The sequence below is a fragment of the Buteo buteo genome, chromosome 4 (genome assembly GCF_964188355.1).
Source record: "Buteo buteo chromosome 4, bButBut1.hap1.1, whole genome shotgun sequence".
NCBI lineage: Eukaryota > Metazoa > Chordata > Aves > Accipitriformes > Accipitridae > Buteo > Buteo buteo.
The window spans coordinates 33,870,812-33,896,807 of NC_134174.1; the positions used below are offsets into that span (position 1 = coordinate 33,870,812).

The 25,996-nt window shown below is 49.3% G+C and overlaps 2 protein-coding genes across 2 annotated transcripts; both read left to right on the forward strand.

Annotated features, from left to right (window-relative positions):
* Positions 1 to 1,063: 1,063 nt before the first annotated feature.
* On the forward strand, positions 1,064 to 11,759 carry LOC142030609 (putative lysosomal acid lipase/cholesteryl ester hydrolase). Its single transcript, XM_075026865.1, has 10 exons — positions 1,064 to 1,186; positions 4,190 to 4,279; positions 4,849 to 5,014; positions 6,376 to 6,574; positions 6,832 to 6,941; positions 7,340 to 7,476; positions 7,919 to 8,059; positions 9,256 to 9,327; positions 10,091 to 10,156; positions 10,519 to 11,759. The coding sequence occupies exons 1-10, from the start codon at positions 1,076 to 1,078 to the stop codon at positions 10,750 to 10,752; spliced, it is 1,326 nt and encodes a 441-aa protein (XP_074882966.1). The 5' UTR covers positions 1,064 to 1,075; the 3' UTR covers positions 10,753 to 11,759.
* Positions 11,760 to 18,360: 6,601 nt separating this feature from the next.
* LOC142030610 (lipase member M-like) lies at positions 18,361 to 25,996 on the forward strand. Its single transcript, XM_075026866.1, has 10 exons — positions 18,361 to 18,406; positions 19,293 to 19,404; positions 20,451 to 20,568; positions 21,173 to 21,371; positions 22,314 to 22,423; positions 23,147 to 23,292; positions 23,862 to 24,008; positions 24,428 to 24,499; positions 25,568 to 25,633; positions 25,763 to 25,996. The coding sequence occupies exons 2-10, from the start codon at positions 19,300 to 19,302 to the stop codon at positions 25,994 to 25,996; spliced, it is 1,197 nt and encodes a 398-aa protein (XP_074882967.1). The 5' UTR covers positions 18,361 to 18,406; positions 19,293 to 19,299.

Here is a 25,996-nt window from a genome sequence, read left to right on the forward strand (position 1 = left end):
AGAGCACCATCCCATAGACAGCAAGCAGTCCAAGACATCCATGCTTACATGACCAGAGAGCAGCTAGCTGAAGAGCAGGTAGCACCAAGAAATTTAGGAAAGAGTACACGAGATTAAAGTGGCTTCGGACAGGCAGTGTCCTCAGAGGAGAGCCATGGCACCGAGGGGATGGGGGACTGCAGAGAGGGGAGGGCAGAGTCACTGGGATGCGGTGACCATGGCCCCCCGAGGCTGTGCACCCACCCCAGGGTCTTCCCAGAAGTGGTGACATCTCCACAGGAAGCCCCTCCAGGAGCAGGAGGCTTTGTAAACATTGCTGTTGAACTGATGGAGGTAACTGAAAATTGAGTGGGTGCAGACACCCAGCAGAGAAAGTCACCTCTTACTGTGGTCCAGACGGGCAACCTTTGTGCTCAGTAAGAAAAGACACGTCCTCCCATCAAAGCTGCACGCAATGGCTGGTGAGACCTTCTTCCCTCCCTGGGGATGGATTTCTTTTTTTTAAAAGAGCACCCCCAGCAGTCATTATGGGGACTGGGAGGTTTTGCATTTCCAGGCAGTGGCTTGTTACACCCTGGGAGGCAACAAGAAGAGCCAAACAGAGCTGGGTGGGTTCCCCACAGGAGCTTGCTGGGATGTGCTAGGCTGGCGCCATGCACCCTGCTGTGCCCCAGGCACCCCGCAGCACCCTGAGCACCCACACCAGCCCCGTGCACCCTGCTGAGCTCCATGTACCCACGCCAGCCCCAGGCACCAACACCGGCCCCGGGCACCAATGCCAGCCCCAGGCAGGTGGACACTGGTCCAGAGGCTGCATGTCCTCCAGTTCACAGAGGCCACGGGTGACGTCAGATGAAGCTGTGCCATATCGAGTGGAAATAACCGATTTGTTACAGCTCTCAACTCTTCCGTCGTGCCACAAAAATATTCCCTAGTGAGCCTGGGCAGGATGGGTGTCTCCTTTCAGAGCAGACTTGAGCCCTCAGGTAAATTACCTGTTCACAGGAGAAAGGATTAGAGGGAGTGGCAACCCGTGACGCTCCCAAACGCACAGAGCAGAAGGAATAATAGCCCAATGCGTGGTGAGTGCGAGCAGCGTGCTCAGGCAGGGAGGACCTCCTGCTTGGCAGACGTCAGGAAGAAAGGCACCCACACCTCTTCTGCTGCAGCCACGGGACCGCGACAGGTAATCCTTCCTCCTTGGGTGCCTCTGCCTTTGCACAGGCTGCCAGCGAGGGACCATCCGTGGGGACAGCAGAGGAGAGCCGTAGGTAGTTGAAGAGCCCCATGGATAGGATGGCGGAGCTTCCCTGGGGATCCTGGGTTGGAAGGAAAGTCGTTTCTGCTCACAGGAGGGGCGGTGGGAACACGCGGGGGTCAGGACCGTGCTGCTGGTGGAAGAGGCTTCATGCTGCTGCACCTCTCGGAGGTGACCATGAGCTCTCACAGTCTGATGAGCTCAGGGATCCTTCACAGAAGGAATATTTTAGCAGGTTGGCTGTTAGGAGGAAAGGGCCATCCCGGGCAAGGCTCTTCCCTTGAATTTGCATGCTATTCTCATGACGTTACACCTCAAAAATGCTTTCTGTCTCCTTGCTTTTCTGAAAGGCTGTCTTAAAAGTAATGAGATCAAAGTCTCCTGGGGCCGGGCAGCTGCAGAAGGGCTGTGGTGAGTGGACGTGGCTGCCACCCTCGCTGTGTCTCCCACCTCTGCCCACGCATCCCAGAGACCCACATGCTCCTCAGGACCATTCCGGGAATGATCCCTCAACCGCCTTCCCCTAGGGAAGGAGAGCCCTGCTGCACAGCAGGGATGTCGGCAATGACGGGCAATGCAACGGAGGGGTCTCAGCCCCGAATTGTAGCCCCGGGGGGGGTCAGGATGGAGGTGGGAAACCCTTCCTTGTCCAGAGTGGGAAGCAGCCACAGGAGGTGAGGTGTCACTGTTCTGGGTGGGAGGAGGGCTCAGGGTTCTGCCGAGCCGAGCCACAGCCACCCTGACCTCATGCTGTGAGCAGGAGGGTGGACAAAGGGTGTCCCAAGGTCCCTTCCAGCAGAGCAGCTGTGCCTGTGTGATACTCCACGGATCTGCTCCAGGGACAGCAGAGGGAGCAGATGGCCTTCTCCCCAGCTGCAAAACCACCTCCTGCAGCATGGGAAGCCGGTTCCTCCAGCAGAAGAGAGAAAGGATGGTGAAGGTTAGCTGGGAAAGGACAGAAACCTGCTTGCAGTTCTCCTTTCTCTCCCCAGAAAGATATTTTGCAGGGAAGCAATGAGGTGGATGCAAGATACCTGGAGCTGGCATCCGGCCATGGCTGCTGCTTCCCACACAGCCCAGCACAGGCACATGCCTTCGGTAGGATTTGGCAGGGGTCCCTGCTGTGGGCTCCACACAATTTAACTATTTAAGCGTGATACACAAGAGCTGAGGCAGTATTTCTGTTGCAGACTTGTTGTCACTAACAAATAAAATGATAGTAAAATGGTTTGTGGTAGGAACACACCAAAACAGATACTTCAAAATCCTTCCCAGGAAGAACAGCGAGTCTCCTGGGACAGTATTTCACTCCGGTTTGCAAAAACAGCTCAGGTGTGTCCCAGGGTCTCTTTCAGCCATAAGGAGAGCCCAACCAAATCACATAATTTCATTTCATATTAAGAACAAAACTCTCCATGGTCCTGCAACTTAAAATTGTGTGGTTTACTCCAGATTAGTTCAGTTATCAGTTCAACCAAATAATCTATTCTTCTGACCATCCAAGCCATTGTCTTAAATGAATATGCTATAATTGTGGTGGGTTGATCCTGGGTGGACACCAGGTGCCCACCAAAGCCACTCTATCACTCCCCCGCCTCAGCTGGACAGGGGAGAGAAAATGTAACAAAGAGCTTGTGGGCCGAGATTAAGGACAGGGAGAGATCAGATCATTTACCAATTACCATCATGGGCAAAACAGGCTCAACTGGGGGAAAATGAATTTAATTTGTTACTGATCAAATCAGAGTAGGATGCTGAGAAATAAAAAACAAATCTTCAAACACCTTCCCCCCACCCCTCCCTCCTTCCCAGGCTCAACTCCACTCCTGATTTCTCCACCTCCTCCCCACCAGTGGCGCACAGGGGCAGGGACAGGGAATGGGGATTGGGGTCAGTTCATTACACGTTGTCTCTGCCATTCCTTCCTCTTCAGGGGCAGGACTCCTCACACCCCTCCCCTCCTCCACAAACTTCTCCAATGTGAGCCCTTCCCACGGGCTGCAGTCCTTCAGGCACACACTGCTCCAGCGTGGATCCCCTGCAGGGTCACAAGTCCTGCCAGAAAACCTGCTCCAGCGTGGGCTCCTCTCTCCCCAGATCCACAGGTCCTGCCAGGAGCCTACTCCAGCGTGGGCTTCCCACGGGGTCACAGCCTCCTTTGGGCACCCACCTGCTCCAGCGTGGGGTCCTCCCTGGGCTGCAGGAGGAGATCTGCTCCACCGTGGACCTCCCTGGGCTGCAGGGGGACAGCCTGCCTCACCATGGTCTTCCCCACGGGCTGCAGGGGAATCTCTGCTCCGGCGCCTGGAGCATCTCCTCCCCCTCCTTCTGCACTGAGCTTGGTGTCCGCAGGGTTGTTTCTCTTACATGTTCTCACTCCTCTTCTGTGCCACAGAAACTTTTTTTTCCCTTCTTAAATGCGTTATCCCAGAGGTGCTGCCACCATTGCCAATGGGCTCGGTCTTGGCCAGCAGTGGGTCCGTCTTGGAGCTGTATGGCACTGGCTCTGCTGGACACAGGGGAAGCTTCTAGCAGCTTCTCACAGAAGCCACCCCTGTAGCCCTCCCACTTCCAAAACCTGGCCACACAAACCCAATACAATAATCATCCCCTTGAAGACCAGATTTGCCTGGGAGGGTATAGCTGTATACATACACATGCATTTTTCTGAATACAAGGAACTAATGGAGAATGTGTGATTAAAATCTAATGGAGTTTGGACTCTGTCATTGTTCAAGATCAGGAAAATGAGCAATTTCTAGAACTAATTAGAGGATTTCAAATTTATAATTATTTCACCTGTTGAGTGGTCAGATTGATGTACTAACAGAAGTGTCATGCAGGCCAAGAGAAGTGTGTGCAATCCCTGGCTTCCCTGTCAGTTCCATCAAAGTCTCTTACACTCGTCATGTTGACAATGTTTTTTTGCAGGGCACCATGATGTGGCTGTTCATAACCATTGCTTATTTAATGTGCATCAGTGAAAAGTCAGATGCGAGCCCCGAGGCGTCCATGGATGTTGTAAGTCCTGACTTCTCTCCTGTCTTTTCCTGATTGGGCATGAGGCTACCTATGCTGCCATAGTCTGGGCAGGACCCATGGTCTCTGTGTGTGTATCTTATCTTCACCAGGGTTTGGTACCAGGGTTTTATTAGAGCTTTCGTCTCCCTGTGCTTAGGTACACAGAGAATTATGGCAGACATTTATGGGGGAGTTCAGTCCAAGTTGACCGGTTTGGTCAACGCAGCTGCCTCAGGCTTGGAGCTTCACTGTTATTGCTGCCCCGCTCTTCACAAACGTTGATGGCAACATGAAAAGTGACAATGGGTCTTTCTTTACCAGACCTGCTCAGGGAGTGAGGGAAACTCACACCTGCCAAAAATTTTAGCTGAAGTCATGACATCACCATGGCATTGGTGAAAGGGACATTGGGAGGTCCCCACTCCACCCTCCCACTGGCAGCAGAGTCACCACCACCTGCTCAGGGCAGCCACTGTTGGCTTTGCCTAGCTAGTCTTCCTGACACCCACCGGGATGGAGACCCCCACCTCCATGGGGACCTGTCCCACGCTGTCCTTCCCTTCCCACAGGGTGAAATCATCCACTACCATGGGTACCCCTACGAGGAGCATGAAGTGGTGACAGACGATGGCTATTACCTCACCATGCAGAGGATTCCTCATGGCAAAGACAACCCAAGAAGCATGAGCACCTCCCATGAAGCAGAGGCACAGGGCTGCAGCATGTTCTGCCCCTGTAAGTGCCATGAGAAGATCTACCTGGTCCAGGGACCCAGAGAGCTTTGTTGGGCTGGAGTAGGCCATGGTCAGGGCTGCCTCATCATGGGCTGGGTCCTCAAGGAGACAACATTCCTTGGAGGATTAGCCTCGGGACCAGAAGAAATGCAGGTGCCAACCATGCCGACTTTCTTGTTCTGAGAGGATCTGCTCCAAAGAGGAAGGAAAAGATAAGGAGAATGAATGGGACACAGAAATCTTGCCCCAGGTTTTACTCCAGCTCAAAGCCAGCCAGTGGAGCAGCAAAAAGCCATTTGTCAGCAAAAAAAACCCCTGTGTCCAATCCAATGCCATCTCACCATTTCAGCTGCTTTCTGTTCTTCACTTGAACCACTGTTTCAAAGCAGAGAGGGCGATGCCCCGTTCTTGGCGGGGTGTCCCTCTCCTGAGAAGCAGGAGGACTGGCATATGAACATAGTAAATAAGTGTAAAAAGACAGATTTCCATTCAGGACACTTTGTCCTCAACTGTCAAGGGTGGAAATATGAGTCTTATATTGAGGGTCTAAAAACCAACAGAAAAAAATAAAAGACAAAGGGGAAGAAAAAAAAAAGGAAAGTCACTTTTATTTCAACTTTTTCATGCTGCAACCTGTGGTCACCCTACCATATGAATTCAGATATCCTTGCATTGACCCTGTTGTGGCTGTGAAGATGGACCTGCTTTGAGCAGGGGATTGGAGCAGAGACCTCCAGAGGTTGTTTCCAAACTAAACCTTTCCATAACCTCTCTTCCACTCTCTTCTTACAGCGCCTCAGGTTTCCTGGTCCTTTGTAAAAAAGATCTTAAGTTTGTTCTGGGGAGCTAAGACTTGCCCATAAGGCTTAAAGTGGGCAGAAGTGGGTGGAGGAGATGCTCTTGACCCCTCCAGTACCCATGTCTCTTGCAGTGGGGCAGCATGGTGTTGCCGTGCCATGGGAGGTACTTAGAGGTACTGCTGGCTTTTGAGACACAGAGTACCTGAGCCAAACAAAAGGCACTGTGAGGAGGGCAGTCTCCACGCAAAGGGCACAGTCACTGTCCAGACAGACATGGGGCTTGGTTTCTTTCTTCCTGGGAGCATAATTTACCAAGCTCCATTCAGTGCGGAGTCTAATCTTATTTTTCAGCTTTACTGTATCAATATTCTCTGCCCTGGGATGACCAAAGAGCTTACTTCAAAAAAACCCCTCCAAAGAGGTTGAGGACATAGGTGACTATCTCCCTGCACTGGAGTCACTTCCCCAGGGGGTTGCTGTCAAAGTGATACCTAGATGTGAACAGTCAATTTTGTCAGTAGTCAAAGAAAATAACTCTTCTTCCATCTTCTTCTTTCTTCAGCTCCAAAGTCTGTGGTCCTACTGCAGCATGGCCTGGCGTTAGAGGGAAGCATCTGGGTTACCAACTTGCCCAACAGCAGCCTGGGTTTCATCCTTGCCGATGCCGGCTATGACGTCTGGATCGGAAACAACCGGGGGAACAGCTGGTCGCGAAAGCACAAAGAGTTTGAGTTTTACCACCAGGAATACTCAGCTTACAGGTATTTTCTGTGAAACTGAAGGGTGGGCAGGGACCTGGTACCCTCAGCAGTGTCCATAGGCTGGAGGAGCAGCGCTGCTAACAGTCGCACCATCTGCCAGTGGGCATAAACACCACCACCAAGACGCCATAGGGGTGCCCATACCTGCCAGAGCCCTTGCCCACTCCCCAAATGGCCGTGGCACTCCTTGCTGTGTCCTGCCCATCAGTCTCAAGGTCAGCAACAATAATTTTGTCATGTGCCTGTCTCTATTGCAGCTTTCATGAGATGGCCATGTATGACCTTCCAGCAACAATCAACTATATTCTGCAGAAAACTGGACAGGAGCAGTTATACTATGTGGCTTTCTCTCAAGGCACCACCGCAGGTACTTAGGAGGAGATCGGACCACTGTCAGAGTTATGTTAGCTGCGCACCTCCGGTTTGGGAGTATTCTCCTGAGAGCCTGGACAGGGAGAGTAACATGTGGGCACTTCCAAACAGTGAAGGGAAAAGAGCAGGTAAACGTCCCCATTTACTTTAAGAGAACAGTTTTGAGCAGTGACAGCCCAAAAACGGTTGCTGCAATGGCTTTTGGTACATCCCACTGCTGCCAGAGCCCCAATAAGGGCTTGTGAGAGCTGCAGCTGGGCTGAGCGGTCAATCTGGGAGCTGAAATGCATCAGCAGCAAAGGCTTCAGGTCAAGTCACCAACCTGCTAGAGCCACCTCCAAGGGTCCTTTGGATGGGCACACACTCCTGGGAGCCTCCTTCTTCCTCCCGCAGGTTTCATTGCATTTTCATCCATTCCTGAGCTGGATCGTAAAATCAAGATGTTTTTTGCCTTGGCTCCTACCACCACAAACTCAAATACAAAGACACCCTTGGTGAGGCTGTTTGACCTTCCCGAGGGGCTGGTTAAGGTACGTCTTCACCACACGCTTATCTGTTGTGAAGGGGAAGGAGGGAATGGGAAGGTATCTTCACCTGAGACATGCAGGCCTTGTACATGACTTCCATTTCCCTGCCCTCTGTGTGCCCTTTGCATTGAGCAGGTACATTTGTGCCTACACTCTTGAGCCTGTGGGGCATTAAACAGTGTAAAGCATCCTCCTCTCCAGCCCTAATCAGAGAAGAGCTATTTCTAGATAGTGTTTTGGGGACCGTCCTCCTAGGAGAAACCTCTTCTAGGAAGATCGGGGCTCTTCCAGGGCCATGGCCATTTCTGAAAAGCCAAAATTACAAAGCACAGCAAAGCTGTAGCAAGGAAGACAGCAACTTTCAGGGGTGAGCAGAGAGGTGGGCAGTGTCTGGAGGCAAAAGAGGAATGTGAACCACACTGATCAATGCCTTTAACTTTCACAGCTCATTTTAGGAAATACGGTGGTCTTTGATAAGGGTATCGTGCGGCAAGCGATTTCCAGTCTGTGCAGCTACTCCATCTTTAAAGGCTTTTGTTCCTTGGCGCTTTGCTTGCCTGGTGGGTTTACCAACAGCTTAAATGTGGTATGTACATTCCAGCTTACCTTTTAAGTCATCCAGTTCCTCATTGTTTGAGCCCAAGTTGTCACTTTTTGATGGCCTTTTGCATCTTTGATTCATCGAAAAATCTGGCCATTGCATCAGCATTTTGCAATCTGGCCGTTGTGTTGGCCATCACAATCCTCTTGCACTGGCACCAGAGGGAAGGCCAGAGTGCACACAAGGTCACGCGCCCACTGGGCATGTTGTCTCCCCAGCAGGGATGACATCAAAGGGAGAGCGAAGAAATTAATTCTGTGGTCCAGGGGCTCCCAGGGTTTCTCTTTCACTAAGTGATTTGTAATTTCACATGTGTTTTAATAACAAGATGGGGTCTTACAGAATGAACTCCCCTTCAATCCACTGCTAGGAGAGGTGGGCCCTCAGACTCTTCAGCCTACTATCCCTTAGAATGTATTTATCCCCAAATCAGAGCCTTTCCCTGTGCTCCACTGCACTGAACACAGTCATAGAAAAATTCAGGCTGGAGGCACCAGGATGCTGATCTCCAGCCCAACCCAACTGCCACCAGGGCCAACACTACAGCTGCAGTAGGTTGCTTGGGGACATGTCCAGGTGAGCTGGGTGGTCCCAGGGATGCCCTGCTCACACAGGGAAGGGCTTTTTTCTTGGGGATGGCCAAGATTTCAAGGTCCAGATCCTGCCACAAACCACTCGTGAGTAAAATTGGAGACAGGTCCTTCATCATAGATGGAGTTAGAGCTGGGCCACTGTTTCTCAAGGAAAGTGTCAGTGTTATTTCTTAATATTCCAAGGAGGAAATGCATTAGAACCAACATGTAGAGCTACTGTGATGAGTTGCACATAGTCTTTGCAAAAGGATCATGAGCACAAGATATGGAGTTTTACTTTGGTTTGAAAACTACATAGATTCATAACATGACCCAGCATCCCATGGGAATTGCTTGGCTTACTGAAGGGAGCTCTACAGCACCCTTCATGCTGCTGCCTGCGGTGCATGTTCACACACCGTTGAAGTCAGCAGTGTGTATGGCTGAGCTGTGCCTTCACAGAGCTAAGACGAAGCAGCTTGTACAAATACAAGCTCCAGCTAGCCTGTGTGAGTGAAAGACTTGTGTGGCTGCTGAACAGGATCAGTTTTATTTCTAATGGGATTTCCCTCCATGCAGAGAATAAATGTCTCCAATGGTTTCTTGCAGAGCCGCATAGAAGTCTATCTGTCCCGCTACCCTGATTCAACATCCCTAAAAACCTTGTTACATTGGCGCCAGGTAATATTTCCAGATGCAGAATAAGATCGTGTGCAACCAGGACCCATGTTCTCTTCTCTCAGCTGCCCCGGACCTCTTCTCAGTGTTTGGGTATAATCCTCCGTTGCTCTCCCTGCAGAGCTATAGTAGAGAGAAAGGGGGAAACTGGCATGAAACACTGGTGCAGATGCAGTTCTTTTGGCCATGACTTTCAACAAAAGATGACCAAGAGTCTTTGGAGCTTGTAGGAGATGGAGATGGAAGCAAAAACTGGTAATAAACCAGCACAGGAGTTGCTAGAGTAAAGGTTAAGAGCTGAGGGTTAGTAGAGACAACTAATCATACAACAACTAATCACACAACAACTAATCACCGAAAACATGCACAGACTCATATCCTTCTGTTGTAGACATTGACCATGACAGACAAAGGAAACTTGCCCAAAGGTCTGATTCGTGTCTTCTTTGAGGCTAGCTCTTGGTCGTACACTAGGTGCACAGTGGGTTACTAGGGCCTCAGCTTCCAGCCATCTACGTTCTGCAGCTCACCAGCCACCCAAGAGAGGAGGGATGAAAGGTGTGAGCAATGTCAGGCAATCTTGCAGGCCATGCTGAGATCTTCCTGGGGGTTGAGCTCTCCTCCCAAAAGACAATATCACACATTACAAATAGCATCCCTGAGCCTTGGTGGTAGGAGGGAGCAGTGCAGTTCCCTGGTCACCTCTTTTATCTTTCTTATGGTCCCCTCTAATGCATGGATAATAAACACAGCTCTCCTTTTCCAGTTCTATCAAACAGGGGAATTCAAATATTATGATTACAGCAGTGACAACATGCTTCATTACAACCAGGTAAGAGAAATCCATTCTCATCTGTCAGTTTTAAAAGAGAAAAAAAAAAAGAAAAAAGAAAATGGCAATGAAAATATTGCAGTGGCTGAGACTGAATTTTATGGGATTTATGGAATTTACCTTATAGGTTTATACCTTCCTTACAAAAAAAGAGGTCTGTGGTGTCATTCAGTGATGACTTTTTGACCCTCTAGTGAAAAGCTCAGGAGCCCAAGACATAGTCAGGATCTCTGGTGATAGTTTCTGTACTGTCTTTTGGGATAGGGGAGAAATTCCAAGCAGCAATCAGAAATACTTTGAAATTTGACTTGCCCGTGACGTCCCAGGCTTTCCTTCTTCAAGCCACACTATTTGTCTTCCAGACCACACCTCCCTTCTATGAGCCGGAAAATATGAAAGCCCCGCTTGCTGCATGGTATGGTGGCAAGGACTGGATTTCAGTCCCCGAAGATGTAAACATGACACTGTCTCGTATAACCAATCTGGTGTACAAAAAGTACATTCCCGAATTCATCCACTTTGATTTCATTTGGGGTATGCAGGCGTACGAACAAATATACAGAGAAATTCTTGAACTGATGGAGAACAGTGCCTAGAGTTGGACCAGTGGCAGTAATTGTTGGTTTCTCATTTGACTTCTGGGCCTTCTTTTATTTGGAAAAAAAAAAAAAAAAGTGAAGAAAAGAAGAGGGGGGGAAAGGCTCATTAAACTGCTACACTTCGTTGGGATTGATATTACTCTGGCAAGTGAGGAAAACAAGCCAATCCAATGATCAGGAAAGCATGTAGGATTTAAGTTAAATAAGTTAAGTCCTTGCAGACGTTGGGCATGGCCCTTGGACCCTGAGCCTCCCAGGTGCCTCACTCACATGGGTTTTCACCAACAAGCAACTTCAGTGGAATTTGGCTCCTCGTCGCCGTTGAGGGCTCTGGCCTCCCTATGCTTGGGTTCCCAGCTGCAAACACCTGGATAGCAGCTCAGCTCCATCCTAGATGCTGGTGTTTCACAAGAGTAGATGTGCTTGGATGGGACCACATGGTGGGTCGAGCAATGAATCCTGCCGGTGTAGCTTTACCCACCCTCTGGTGACTCTTCCACGCCAAGAATCCCAACATCCTGACATTCATTGCTTTACTTTACAGACAGAAGGAGCCTAATGTAGGGAACATTTTTCTCAAATTCATGTTGATTTGGATAACACCAGCCTTGCTTGTACACAAAAGGGTTTTCAATAAGTTCTACCAGGAAACACCATTTTGCACTATTTTAAGTAATATTCCCAAGGCACAAACCCAGCTGGAGAGGTCACCTTTTGCCAACTCTCAGGAAATGCTTTTTGTTTTCCTAATCTGGGAGAGAGAAGAAGAGTCTGGTGGAAGCCAGTAAGGAGTCTAACTCTGTTTTCAGCTTCTGGATTACACTCCTTAAAAATATATTGATTAGGGGAGGCATGGTGAATTTGCCTGTTTGTGTAGCTATTTCTTAAAATATGCCTAGGAGCAAGCAGGGCAAAGGATAAGACTTTCTTTCCACAAAGATGTAATAATAATAATAATAAATAATAATAATAATAATAGTAATAATAATAATAAAAGTAAGATAGGGTCCACTGGGCTCTGTGTGGTTGTACTGATTTAAACCTCCAGAGAAGTATGGGGGTTTTCAGCACGGACCTCTTGCCACTTGCAGGTGAGGGAGAGCTGCTTGTCCAACACTCCCCCTGCTCAGCAATAACTTTCAGTAGCTTGTAAAGCTGGCAGATGCCCACTGCCCACGATGCAACTAGGATTCCCCACCCTGTGCCCTGCGGGGAAGAGGTGGGTCAAAGAGGGCAGGTTGGGGGGTGAGGAGGGGTACCGAGCCCAGCATGGCTGCTCTCCAGAGGCCAAGTGTGGGTCTTAGCAGCACACTTTCATCCAGGTGTCTTTTGGTGCACATCCTTGTAGGACAACTGCAGTGGGCTCTGTTTGAGTTACCATCAAAGGGGACTGGCTGTAAAGGTGTTTCACTTTCCATCCTTACAGCTAGAATTAAGCACAGAAGAAAACAGGATTGGGTGAGGTAATCTCAGGGTGTAAGAATTAGGCTACAGGTTAGATATAATCTATCTTGAGCAACAGTGATTAGCTACCTCACTTAGTATATTTGTAATGACATCTTTTTCTGTGCGTGTGGTGGGTTGACCCTGGGTGCACTCTAGGTGCCCACCAAAGCTGTTTTATCACTCCCCCCTCCTCAGCTGGACAGGGGAGAGAAAATATAACAAAGGGTTCATGGGTCAAGATAAGGACAGGAGAGATCACTCACCATTTACCGTCACGGGCAAAACAGACTCAGCTTGGGGAAAATTAACTCGATTTATTACCAATCAACCAGAGCAGGGTAATGAGAAATAAAACCAAATCTCAGAACACCTTCCCTCCACCCATCCCTTCTTCCCAGGCACAACTTCGCTCCCAGATTCTCTACCTACCCCCCCCCGCCAGCAGTGCAGGGGGATGGGGAATGGGGTTTATGGTCAGTTCATCACACGTTATTTTCTGCCGCTTCTCCTCAGGGGCAGGACTCATCACACTCTTCCCCTGCTCCAGCGTGGGGTCCCTCCCACGGGAGACAGTCCTCCACGAACTTCTCCAACGTGGGTCCTTCCCACAGGCTGCAGTTCTTCACAAACTGCTCCAGCATGGGTCCTTTCCACGGTGTGCAGTCCTTCAGGAGCACGCTGCTCCAGCGTGTGTCCCCCACGGGGTCACAAGTCCTGCCAGAAAACCTGCTCCAGCGTGGGCTCCTCTCTCCACAGATCCGCAGGTCCTGCCAGGAGCCTGCTCCAGCGCGGGCTTCCCACGGGGTCACAGCCTCCTTCGGGAACCCACCTGCTCCGGCGTGGGGTCCTCCCCGGGCTGCAGGTGGAGATCTGCTCCACCGTGGACCTCCCTGGGCTGCAGGGGGACAGCCTGCCTCACCGTGGTCTTCATCATGGGCTGCAGGGGAATCTCTTCTCTGGCACCTGGAGAACCTCCTCCCCTCCTTCTGCACTGACCTGGGGGTCTGCGGGGTTGTTGCTCTCACATATTCTCACTCCTCTCTCTGGCTGCCATTTCTGTGTGCCCCGCAGCTTTTTTCCTTCTTAAATATGTTATCATAAAGGCACTACCACTATCGCTGGTTGGTTCGGCCTTGGCTGGCAGTGGGTCCATCTTGGAGCCGGCTGGCATTGGCTCTGTTGGACACAGGGGAAGATTCCAGCAGCTTCTCACGGAAGCCACCCCTGTAGCCCCCCCCCCACTACCAAACCGTTGCCACACAAACCCAATACATTTAGTTATGTACTGCAGGGCTCTGCCCTGAAGCAGCATTCTCACAGACTGCACTGTGTTCATGCCATAGATATCAATGCAGGAAGACTTATCTGTCTTTGCAAATAAACACCCAAAGGTTGGCAAGACATTTCCCCAACAGACTTCTGAAAAGCTTGCAAGAACTTTTTTTACTTCTGAAAATTTATAAGAATTGCAGGGTTTAGTCTCTTCTCTTTCTGTTCAGGATATAACATCCCTGGCATTTCTGCAATGCTTGTATTGCATTATCTTCATTCACTGGCAGTCTCCCAAGATGGAGTGTTTTGGTGAAGTTCTCTCTAAATCAGGTTCTGGAAGTGCTCTGCTACCTGTGGCACTGGTATTTGCTTCCCATCCTGTTAAAGGACCAACAATGGTTCAAGCAGTGCATTTTGGAAGCAAACAGAATGGTAAATAATCAAGGTGCTTGTAGCATAAATATTTTGATGTTCTATCATCTGGGATTGCCTTGATCAATAAACAGTTTGAGTTACATGTCAAACTGTGTCAATCTTGCCAGGACTGGAGTACTTGCATGTTTCAACTCTGTCAGGCAAGTAAAAAGTCATCAGGCAGGTCCACGTGGTGGCACAGGTCCCAGGTTAGGCTGCGACATCAGCCCATGATGTCAGGGTCCAGATCAACTCAATCTCTTGCCCTTAGGCTTCACAACACCTCACGAGGCCTTCACCACCCCAGTGAATGTATTCATGGCACAGAAGTGCTCCCTTTTTATTCTCCACGCATGAGCAAACCAACCTCAGTCATATGCCTACATGTGTGGAGGATGTTGGTCATTCAGCCACCTACTTCATTTTCTTCCAGATGCTTATGCAAAGCCATTCTTGACCTGCTTGCATATGGCACAGGCGGCCAGAAGGGCTTAAAACTGTGTCACATCCTGTTCAAAATACAGTAGTTGCACCGTGTTTGCTGACCTATAATTTTCAATCATCATCGGGATCAATGCAAAAAAAGGCGGCACACGCATGAACACTGGATCGGATGGTCAGCTCCGGGCTGTGTCCACACTGGAGAGGTGGTGAGCACGTCTTCTACAGTGTCCTTCCCCCTTGAGGATTATGCACAGTCACATGCTTAAAGTGAAGTTGCGCTTTTGTACGTAATCCTAGGATTGCTTTGGTGTCTCCTTTAAGCAACGTACTGGCCTATGCTGTTACTTAGAAACTGATTTGTACCAGGGTTAATCTAGGATAAGGTTTCATCAAGTTATGTCAGATGGTATACTGCCTTTTCATGTTTTTTTGATCCTTAACAGCAAGCCTGACAACAATTTCCAGCAGTCACTGGCATTGCTGAGTAGATCCAGAGTTTTATTCAGCTGAGGACATGTGGCTTTCTTGTTTCAGGAACTATGAGCAATTTCTGTGTTATTTCCAAATTTCCTTTTGCAATTCTAGATGAATGCTTGGAAGAGAGACCCAGTAACAGGTCTTTGAGACTTATATTTTCGTATATGGGTACTTTAGGCTGATGGGAATGCTATAAAGCCATGGAAAGTTACTGTTAGCCAAAATCATGATCAGATAAAACTACCTCCAGCACTCCTCACAAGCCTGTGTTGGCCTCCATTCCTGGACTATGTCACATGGGACATGTTACTGCTCCCTGAAGGTCTCTGATAGACCTGACCAGGGCATCGGCTAAGCTGAGCCCAATCAGCTTTTCTCTAATACATTGGAAAAAAGCCCAAGAGCACTATGACAACAAATTTCAAAACTGTTAGTATTTCTTTATTGAGAAAGTTTGCTGAAGTTGGCCCAGGTCTGCTCATGAACAAACCAAACTCTTCTAGCTTTAAAATACTCTTTAAAGCCTTTTGTACAATGAAGAGAGATCAGAGACATACAAGAAGTTCAGGGTTGTTCTGGGGTCTTCTAAACAAAGAAATGGGAAGAATTAGCTGAGAGAAACTACTGGTGACCACATCTCAGTTATTTCACAGTCAACATTTAGGAACATTTACGCTTTTGTTAATTCAGTTTCACCACTGTGAATAAAATGATTGCATGAACAATTCTATCAAGGTGTTGTGAAAAGATTTGTTGTTTCATCAAGCTTTACTATGCAATTCTAGCATGAGTAAAATCCCTACTAAATGTGTAATCAGAGATGCTGGACATATCCCAGCCTAGCTGAGGGGCTTTAAACTAGCAGAGGTACAACCAGATAAGCACTGCTTTCCATATCAGGTTCTTTACTTAAGCAAGGTTCTCCAAGGTTACTGCAAGAGAATCATGCTTATCTGGCAGGAATTACAAAAGACTTGATGTTCTCTTATTGCTAAAATCACAATGATACTCTCTTTTCCAGTTCAGGATGCCAAGACCAGATGACAGCTAGTTAAGCACCTCCCAGCTTGTGACTGGCTTACCCTTGGGCTTGTCAAGAGGCAACAGGAGAAACGCTAGAGCAGGAGTTAGAGGAATGGTATGCATTGATAGCCAAGAACATAATTAACACCAATCAAACTGGTGAGCGCTGAGGAATGTGTTGCTTGCACCGTGATGCGCCACAGAGAAGGTGACTCATCAGCAGAAGACCTGCACCTGCTAACAGAAGGACAGCAGTGGGATGCAGCATGTTTCACGGGCTGTTTCTCTTCCTGTTATCCCAACAGCAGGATGGTTTAGAGTCTTATGATACCTCAAACAAGAAACTGAAAGACACCCAGCAGCAATGTTGCCCAATGTTTGTGAAGCATGAAGTTAACAAGATGCAGAAGCAAAACATCACGCCATAGTAACTTTTGACTCCTAAAGGACCGTAGAGGCCAAGAAAGAGTTGGCCTTTGTGCCTCAGGCACAACCCAGAAGGCATATGGAGGACTCAGGAGCTGGAAACTCTTGCTTTCCATGTCACACTTAGGATACCTTGGCCAGACCTCTTAGATACACACATTTTGGCCCCTCTGAGAATGTGCGTATGAGAGTGATGATTGGTACAGTCTACTTGGTTAGAAAGTTAAATAAAATACCTTTCTGTTTCTAAATGGTCTTGAGTTTTCTTACCTTAGTTCCCACAACAATACTGTACAAACATCCCATGAGTGTGGTTATACAGCTTCATTTTAAGATGCCCATGATAGTCTAATATCTGGTTGTGCACCCTACCATGTATTATGGCGTCCTGACACCATAGGTTAAGACTAGTGACTATTTACAATTCTGTTAAGGGTACAATCACAGCAGTATCATGATGGTATTGCTCTTTCCACCTACACTTGCACCTATGTTTCAAAATGCCCAATTCTGGTCTCCTAACTTCAAATAACTCAAAGGTCTTCATTTCTTCCTTTGACTAAGCTACACAAGAGTTTCTAGGTAAAAAGCTAGCTGCTCTTTGTTGGCAACTTCTCTCTTTCCTACCACAGTTATGATAGGTACTGGTGCTAAATCGCACACTAGCCTCAGCACTGATACACTGCTCCGAGAGCCTTGTCCCATGGTCTGAGAATGCTGGAGGACTCTGCTGCCTTTCCAACCTCTGTTAGTACCTAGTACTAGTACTTAGTACCTCCGCTAGATAACTAGTACTCAGTGGAGGTAGAAGGCAGCAGACAGTGGGTGAAGTAGCCAACCATATAAGTAAAAGGTGAGGTCTGTCTTGATGCTGTTGAAGGAAACCTGATGGTAGAGTAGAAAAACACAAGCTGGGGAGGGGTTCTCCATCCAAAGGGTGTTTTTAACTCCTTTTGGGACACACACTGGAATTGCCCTCTACACGACTGGTAAAGTCCATCTTATGTGGTGGGATTTGTGTGCTCACAGGAGTGGGAAGACATTTTCAAAAGCCCAAAGTAGACACAGGGACAGAAGTAAGGTAATGAAACAGTGAAGGCTCTGTCCACACCCACTGTCAGGAAGATAGCGCCCACACAGATGGTCCCTTTGTGTCAGTGGTTGCGGCAACGATAGAAAATTACAGTCTAGTGGATGGAATAACACACGCATGTTTTGGGCCGTGTTTCACAACTCGCCTACCAGTCGTAGACTATGGCTGGTATGAACATGAAAAGTCAACCTAATCCATGACCAGGAAATCTATACTCAAGCAGAGCACCTGGTAGCCAGCTGAAGGCTTGGTCTTTTAGGTGGCCACCAAACAGCTACAGAAAGGCATAGTTTGTAAGGTTAAGGGCTGGAGGTGGAGAACGAACACCTTTACTCTGTGCAATACCTGTTGCTTTAGCCATACGGAGGCATTGCACAAGCTCTCCTCTGCTCTGCTGTCCATTGGCAAGACACTAAGGTCGGTGCTTTTCCAGAAAAGGTTGCAGAGGTTTTGCAAATTGCCTGTTGCAAATACAATACTGCTTGGGCATAAGGGCTATGCGGAGGTTGCCTGGGCCACTGTCACCCTCGAAGAGTGGTGTAATCACTGAATGTCTCCCACCCAGGCAGCCGGTGAAGCCTGACCTGTCCTTCTTGTGTCTATGGAGAGGTCAGCATGCTCCTGAGGCCTCGTGAAGCTGGTGGAGGCCAAGTCCTTTCATTGCCCCAGGAGCTCTTCTAAGAGGCATTCCCGAGGATCCCTGGGAGTTAGGAAATGACCCTTTACAAAGAAAACCTTTTGACACTTTTTTACTGTGGCTATCATGAGCTTAAGGTGCAACTCCATAGCTGAAATTCCTTGCTGCACTACTCCGGCTGTTTTTGGAAATGTAATCCTTTGCAAGCATGAAAGTCATGACCACATGGCCAAGCAGAGGAAGTTATCAAAGAGATGACCGGCGTGCACATCGCTTAATTGGAGGACATGTGATGTGGTCCATCATGGTGCCAACGTAACAGGGCTCTGACACAACACAGTCTTTTTAACAGTGGTGATAATAGAGCCACGACCATTCACACCACCAGCCTGATCAGATACGACAGTGGGCTCTGCCTGGTAATGTATTTTCCCCTGTGTAATTCAGATTTGCATTGGAGCTATCCTGAGGGTGAAAAAGCATTGACTGTTGGTTTTTTTTTTTGTGGTAACTTGCCTCTTTGTAATACCATAGAGAGGGTTACTGGGAATATTTCAGATGGCAGATATGTCTCACAGTGCAGGAAACCCACTGGGAGGAGGAAGAAGGGAGGTAGAGAGTAACCAGATAGCTGGTGAAAATATTTGCAACTCATGCTACTGGGTTGAAGTTAAGCTTTAACTTTTGAGAGCCTGGCAAAGCATTAGAAATCATATATAATATTAACTGTGTATATTAAAAATAGGTCTCTGCTTGGGACAGAAGTCTCTAAGGCGATCAAAAAGGTTTCTGGTTTTTTCAGGCTACATTTATTTAATAAATAGTCTTCCTATGAGGCTCTACCAGTTTCAGTTCATAGGATCCTTCTGTTAATAGTGGCTTCTGGGTGTTAAAGCTAAGCAAAAGTATAGACATAGTCATAGCCCAGCCAACCTAAATGTGTTCCTTCTGTAGCATAAACTCTTACTTCAAATTAATTCCCTTTGTGTGACAATCGGCCCGATGGTATTTTCTATCGCTGTAGTTCTTGCATTATAAAGCTGTTTCTCTTCTTTTTACCATTAAAAATATAAAAATGGGTCTTGCCCAGTACCAGAACCAGTCTGTACAGAGGATTATGAAGAGCCTTGTGTGGACTGTAATAGAAGCTGGAATTGGGAATCCCCTCCACTTCCCCAGCCCAGACTGTGATATATGGTCTTCAGACATATAAGAAACTTAACCCATTATAACCAAGTAGAAACAGACATTCATAACAATGTTTAATAATAATAATAATAATAATAATAATAATCGTTTACACAGACACAAGATGTGGCTGTTTATTGCAATCCTGTTTTTGATACAAGCACCTGCGAACTCAGAAGATGCCATCAAACAGGAAAAGGCTGTAAATCCCGAGGCTTTCATGAATGTTGTAAGTCAGGACAACTTTGAATTTCCACTCTGTCTGAAAGTTTGTGGACGTTTAGCTGGGGGAGAGAGGGATGGAGGGTATGTACGTGGACAGAGCACGGGTCACCACGTGTGCTGGTTTTGTCGAGCGGTGCGATATGACATTGCCTCCATACCATCACTAACAAGCCCTGCTTCCTGAAGGAGTCCTCTTCCTCCAGCAGTATTCAGTGCAGTTATCAGCAGGTCAATTAGAGAGGAGGGTAATCTCAGCCTGGATTTGATCAGACATCCTCCTGGAGGGTAGAAAGTTGTGCGTGGCCCCTCTCTTTCAGCTGCAGCAAGTTGCTCAGGGCCATGCCCAGGTGAGTCCTGAAAGTCTCTGAAGATAGGTTTAGATGGATGCAAGATGTGGGCAATAAAATTCCTGAAATTAATCTCTTCTGCCAACCGTGTGACAAAGTGAGCATACAGCGACGTGTAGGCAGGATCCCAGCTGGATTTCACCAGCCTGAAACTTCCCAATCTGTGGAGTTTTCAGCATAAATAAAGCTCAGGCAGAGCCTCAGGAGCCTTGTGACAAATCCTGCAGGGCTTATGCTATTTGCCTTCCAGTCATCTCCTCTTGGCACGTTCAACATGCCCTGCCATCTTATCTGCCCTGCACATCAGCTCAGGGCGTGACATGATGTGTCCTGCCACCGGTGTCAGCTGTCAGTAAATCCTTATGGATTCAATCTTCATTTTTGGGAACATTTCAAATGCATGTGCTGCTGCATGCTGCAAGGGGGCCCTGCTGCCACTGGCTCCCCTCCTGTTCACAGGCACGAGCCCACGGCTGAGCCTCTTCCCTTGGGCATCTCACTGGGGCGAGCATGGGATGCAGACAGAGCATCCTGTCTCAAAAAAGTCCTCAGCTGATTCAGAGACAGCCCGGGCAAAGCAATGTCCCAGCTACCACAGTGTTTTGGCTTTGCAAAGGCATCCCAGTGGATGAGGGATGCAGTCTCAAGTCAAATGAGCACCTCAGCTATGGAAAGCTTTCCACCTGGGTTTTTCTTTCCCCAGAGCCAAATGATCCGCTACAATGGGTACCCCAGCGAGGAGTATGAAGTCCTGACTCGTGATGGCTACTATGTCAGCCTGAACAGAATTCCTCATGGGAGAGAAAATCCTAGGAACAGAGGTACAGCTCTATTTCACAAGGATGCCAGCAAAAAAATCCCAAACCCTTAACATAACAAGCAGGTAAAGGGATGAAGCTTACCAGGCCAGGGGAGTATTTATTGTCAAAGCAAAAATACCAAATCCACGGTACTTCTCTAATTTACAGTCAAGGCTTTAGCAGCCAGCATAGGAAAGTGTGTGTGTGCAGCACAGCAACCACCATTCGTATCAAGCAGAGACTTGGTTTTATGGCTCAGAGGATGAAGGCGTATCTTAAGAGAGCTCCTCATTTAATTTTTTCCCCATAAATTTGTGACTTTGGGGTTTGAACGATCTCAGGGGTGAGCCTGTACATCTGAGCTTTCACATGGTTGTTGTCAGTGGCCACAGTACTGAGCTTGTGGGGATGAGGACCTGGGGTCTGAAAGGCTTAGGAGGGACGTCCACTGCTCTCCAGTGATGACCGTGAGACAACTATGGCAAGAATTTCTTCACCAGGAGACACCATTACAATGCACATTGTCTGTCCTCTGGCAGTGCAAGAATGAGGCTTTATTGGACTAAATTTGGGTTAAGTAGAGAAATTCCAGTTCGATGATGTACACTGTTTCTTTCACATCCAGGGGCCAAGCCGGTCGTGTTTCTCCAGCACGGGTTACTTGGAGAAGGCAGCCACTGGGTGGAAAATCTGGCTAACAACAGCCTTGGCTTCATACTAGCAGACTCCGGCTATGACGTCTGGCTGGGAAACAGCCGAGGGACAAGCTGGTCCCGGAGACACCAGCACCTTTCAGTTGACCAGGTTGAATTCTGGGATTTCAGGTGGGCTGGAGTAGATTACAAAAGCATGGCAAACTGCTCTGCCTGTCACTAAGCTCTAGGCAGAGGTGGGTGCCGCCAGGCAGGCAAGTCAGAGCACCTTATCCCCAGGTACGTCCTCCCACAGACATCCTGGTGACATGCCTGGGAAGGATGCAGGTACCTGTGCAGACCTGCCTGCTGACATGATGCTGACACCTCCCGCCAGCTGACAGCCCCGCTGAGAGCGCAGGGCACTGCTGCCTGCCTAGGGACACCCATCCTGCGGAGACAGCAGCCCTGTCTTGGGGCCTCTGCGAGGACCTCCCCGGCCAAGCCCCCCAGCAAGGTGTCCACAAGCCTCATTGCCACCTCCCCTTCTCCTAGACATTGTCCACAGAAACCTCATCCCCAGGAATGGTTCCTTAAGCTGCTACTGCCTCTCCAGAGCTGATCTTCAGAGCGGTCCTGGATTTCCCAAGGTCGTAAACATGCCTCCAGTAAAAAAACTCTAATAAAGTAGGCCTGCCTTTCACCATATCATACTAAAAGGCACATGGGCTGGAACTGGTCCTCCATTCCCTTCTGGGAAAGAGCAGCTCTAGGAGCAGAGCTGGTGCTGTAATCCCAACGAGAGCCAGCTCTGGGTCTGCAGAGCTGCTGTGTATTGCACCCAAATGCACAGCTGGCCAGGCTCTGCACAGTTTCTTTACCACTAACCGTGGTTATGGGAGGACTAAGCCCTGCAGGAAAGGATGAAGTCATGGCAGGAAGAGATGCCTTTGGACCCTGTGCAGTTTCACCCAGCACAGGGCTCTCTCCTAGCTCATAGGAATTTTTCCCTGGAAAATCAGCCACAGGTCTTAAGCCCTTCAGTATACAAGCAAAGCAAGGCAGCCAAAATTCACAGGTAAGTTTGGTCTCCTGGTGTTCCCTTATAACCTATGCACTACTCCTGTGTTGCAGCTTTCATGAAATGGCAATGTACGATCTCCCAGCCATGATCGACTTTGTTCTGCAGAAGACTGGGCAGAAGCAGATATATTACGTTGGCTACTCCCAGGGCTGCACGGTTGGTGCGTTAGAAAGGGTTGCACATCACGTTGCCCAGACCACCTTGAAAATGCTCATTTTGGTGTTTGTAAGCAGAAAGTCTAGAGGTCTTATCTTTGTGGCACCAGGCACATCTTTGGGGTCTAGCAGGCAAGCTAGGTAGGAGGTCTCTTGCAGTGAGAAGTCCCACAGTAGCCATGCTTTTCATACAAGACATCTGGGAGGACCAGCATGCTCCTAGGGTGGTACGAAAGCTCCCGGTGACCTCAGTAAGCTCCTTGCTGCAACTATAATTCAACCTAGAAAACCGACTCTTCCACATCAAAACTAAAGGTGTTTTGCATGGAGGTCACACCTGCTCTCCAATGAAATGCATAGTGCTTCTTTTCACCAGCTGGGCCATCAGGGGTTTGAGATAACCTCTGTGATGCTGATACCCTTCAGCAGTGGTTGAAGGAAGATGACAGTACTATTCCCTTCACCTGGTGAACGGGGCAGGACTTCCCATCAGTGGTAGTCATTGAAGTGCTTCATCAGCCACTTCTAGTCACGGGAATAAGGGCATTGTCTCCTTTCGGACATCTCTAGCACTAACGTTCAGCAGAAAGGTGGCAAGAGATCCCAGATTTCTAATTAGAGATATAATGCCAGCTAAACGGATCTGGACAGCGGGTCCAAGTGAACCCTCGGATTAAGCACTTGAAGAAAGATTGACCAAGTCTCAGGTTGTTTTTCTGTTTTCTCAGCGTTCATTGCGTTTTCATCCATGCCAGAACTGGCTCAGAAAATCCAAATGTTTTTTGCCTTGGCTCCAGTAGTGATAATTAAGCACGCCAGAAGTCCTGTCATGAAAATGACCTTCCTTCTGGACAGGCAATTCAAGATGTTTCAGGTAGGAGATTACTCCATGCTCTCCTCCCCTGAACACGCTGGTGCTAGAAAAGGGATTGTGTCCAGATGCAGTCCCCAGGGCTATCTGATGCAGCAGAAAACAATTCCCACTGATTTATAAGCACAGACATGATTCAGGTGCCGGTGCACTCCTGCACGGTCACTTTGTTGAGTGCATGCCTGCCTTCCATCTGTAGGATCTTCAGCTGTTGAAACTGGTCTTTCTATGGGGGCACTTGTTGGATTCCTGGACAGACTGCCTGGAAAAAAGCAGCTTTACTGTGTTGATTTTAACGACAGCGAAAAACAAATCCAACACTTGGGGGAGGTGGGGGCAAAGAGGAGAGTCCCGAATATCGGTTTCCCTGGTGTGCATTCAATCAGCATCGCCTCCTGCAATGAGCTCTGTACATCTCAGTGAGGCAGGAGGGCAAAGGAGAAGCGGGTTTGACTCCCGTGGGCGTCCGCCACGGGGACACCAGCTGGTGGCGGGTCAGGGGAGGCAGTCCAAGAGCTAGGGTGCAGGAACAGAAACCGGCAAGAAACCAACCTTGCCCTTTGCTTCTGCAGCTTCTGCTCGGCACGACAGACGCCTCGCTGCGGATGAGGAAGCTGTGGAGGTTTCTCCCCCAGCTGTGCAAGCACCCGCTGCTGCACAAGCCCTGTGCCAACCTCCTCTTTCTGCTGGGCGGCTACAATGAGAAGAACCTCAACATGGTGGGTGCACTGCCCCATGCGGGGGTGAGGGAGCCGGAGCCCCGGGGTGCACCACTTGGGAGCACCCAGCAGCGCCCGCTGGTTCTGCCAAACCCCCTGCCTGCTGCCTGCCCCTTCCCTGCCAAACGCCCTGTACATCTGGGTGACCACAGGAGGTCACTAAGGTCTTGAGCACAGTCCCTCAGCCCAGACGAGGTATCTCCAGGAGCTAGGGGTGCCTCATCCTTCAGCACCATTCTCCTCCTGGAGTTGTCTCAGGGCAATTGTTTTTTAATGAATATTATATTCCTGAACCTGACCCAACTCTCTAGGCAGTGTGACTCAGCAGTGGCTATTTTGGGAAATGCATCATCTGGCAACTGCTGTCCTTGCTCCTATCCATTGGAAAGCAGTGATAGCTTGAATATGCTTCCTTCCAGACGCGGCTGGATGTGTACACATCCCACTATCCGGATGGGACATCTGTCAAAAACATGATACACTGGGCCCAGGTAGGTTCCCTGAAAAGCAAATGCTTCACCCCGGGATGGTGCCTTCACTAAGAGTCTGGTGTGTCCAGGGCAGACATAAGAGATTGGGAATCTTGGACATTAGCAACTCATGAGAAAGTAAAGGCAAGAAATGAGGCATACAGAAGAGGCACTGGATGCAGGATGAGCTGCCCTGCTCCCTCTGGGGACCAGGGGACACTGGGGTGTGTGCCCTGGGCTGTGCCAGGCAGGACAAGGGAAGGGATGGGGAGGCCACCCCTGGATGCTGGGACCAGTTTGGGGCCCCCAGGGATCCCCAAAGCAGAGCAAGCCTGAGGACACTGTGGTGATGGTGGGTGGAAGCCAGGGCATCCATGGCGAGGCTGCAGGGGCTGGCCTTGCTCAGCTGGAGACAAGGAGGTGAAGGGGGATCCAACAGCATCTCCCCCTGCCCAAAGGGGTCCCGGAGACACTGGGGCCAGACTCTGCCAGTCTGAGAAACCTTCTGCAGCTGCAGCATTGGCCCTGCTAGGAATGGGGTCAGGCTGGAGATCCCCACCCTGGTGCCTCCTTGCAGAGCCAAATTATAGGTAACAGGGAAGGCAAAAAAGGTCTTTTTAATCAATGCAACTATTGTGCAGGTATTTGAGCTTTCACCCCTATCGTAGAAGCAACTCTTATGATAACTGAGCTCACTGATGTCTCTGTACTCTGAGCCCGAAGTGTTATGAGCAGGTAAGGATTGTGGAAGGAAAACTTGCCAACGTGAAGTCCTCCAGCAGCATCCTGCACACACGGCTCATCAGCCGGTTTTCAGAGGCATGAGCGTTGCACCAGGGCAGCCAAGGAGTCGCATGCAACACCTTGGTTTGTCGTCCCATAGCTATGGATAGGTGTGGAGCTGGGGATCAAAGCATCACCCTGGTAAAAAAAGGTGGAAAGTCTGGCTTTGCAGGGATGCCACCTCCTCCCGCAATGTCCCGTGCGAGCCCCCTCTCGTGATGTGGTCCCTCGAGGAGGCTGGGAGATGCCGGACCCCTGCAGCGGTGCTCACTGGCCTCCCGCTGCAGATCTCTCCTCTCCTCCCAGGTAATGAAATCAGGAGAATTCAAAGCCTTCGACTATGGCAGCGAAAACCCAGCTGTATACCACCAGGTAGGAGGCTGCAGCGGCAGTGCTGGCAGCTGGAGATGCCAGGGGACTGTCCTGGGTGGTGTGGGGACGGGCTGGCTTGCAGGGGTTGACCATGATGGCAGTTCCTCAGAGCATCCTGTGTCCCTCCAGGAGACACCTCCCTCCTACCGGGTGGAGGAGATGCCCGTGCCTACCGCAGTGTGGTCAGGAGGGGAGGACTGGGCAGCTGACTGGAGGGATGTCCGCCTGCTGCTGCCCCGCATCGCCCACCTCGTCACCTATGGCCACATCCCTGACTGGAATCACTGGGACTTCGTCTGGGGCTTGGATGCCCCTGGGCGCCTCTACAGCAGCATCCTGGAGCTGATGGAGGGGTCCCAGTAG

Bases quoted from the DNA above. Each gene is read 5' to 3' on its own strand.
- LOC142030609 (XM_075026865.1), top strand. From the start codon at position 1,076: ATGCGTGGTGAGTGCGAGCAGCGTGCTCAGGCAGGGAGGACCTCCTGC. The intron at 5,015-6,375 runs GTAAGTGCCATG...TTCTTTCTTCAG, and splicing joins CTGCAGCATGTTCTGCCCCT to CTCCAAAGTCTGTGGTCCTA. The intron at 8,060-9,255 runs GTATGTACATTC...GGTTTCTTGCAG, and splicing joins TTACCAACAGCTTAAATGTG to AGCCGCATAGAAGTCTATCT.
- LOC142030610 (XM_075026866.1), top strand. From the start codon at position 19,300: ATGTGGCTGTTTATTGCAATCCTGTTTTTGATACAAGCACCTGCGAAC. The intron at 19,405-20,450 runs GTAAGTCAGGAC...TTCTTTCCCCAG, and splicing joins CCGAGGCTTTCATGAATGTT to AGCCAAATGATCCGCTACAA. The intron at 25,634-25,762 runs GTAGGAGGCTGC...GTGTCCCTCCAG, and splicing joins ACCCAGCTGTATACCACCAG to GAGACACCTCCCTCCTACCG.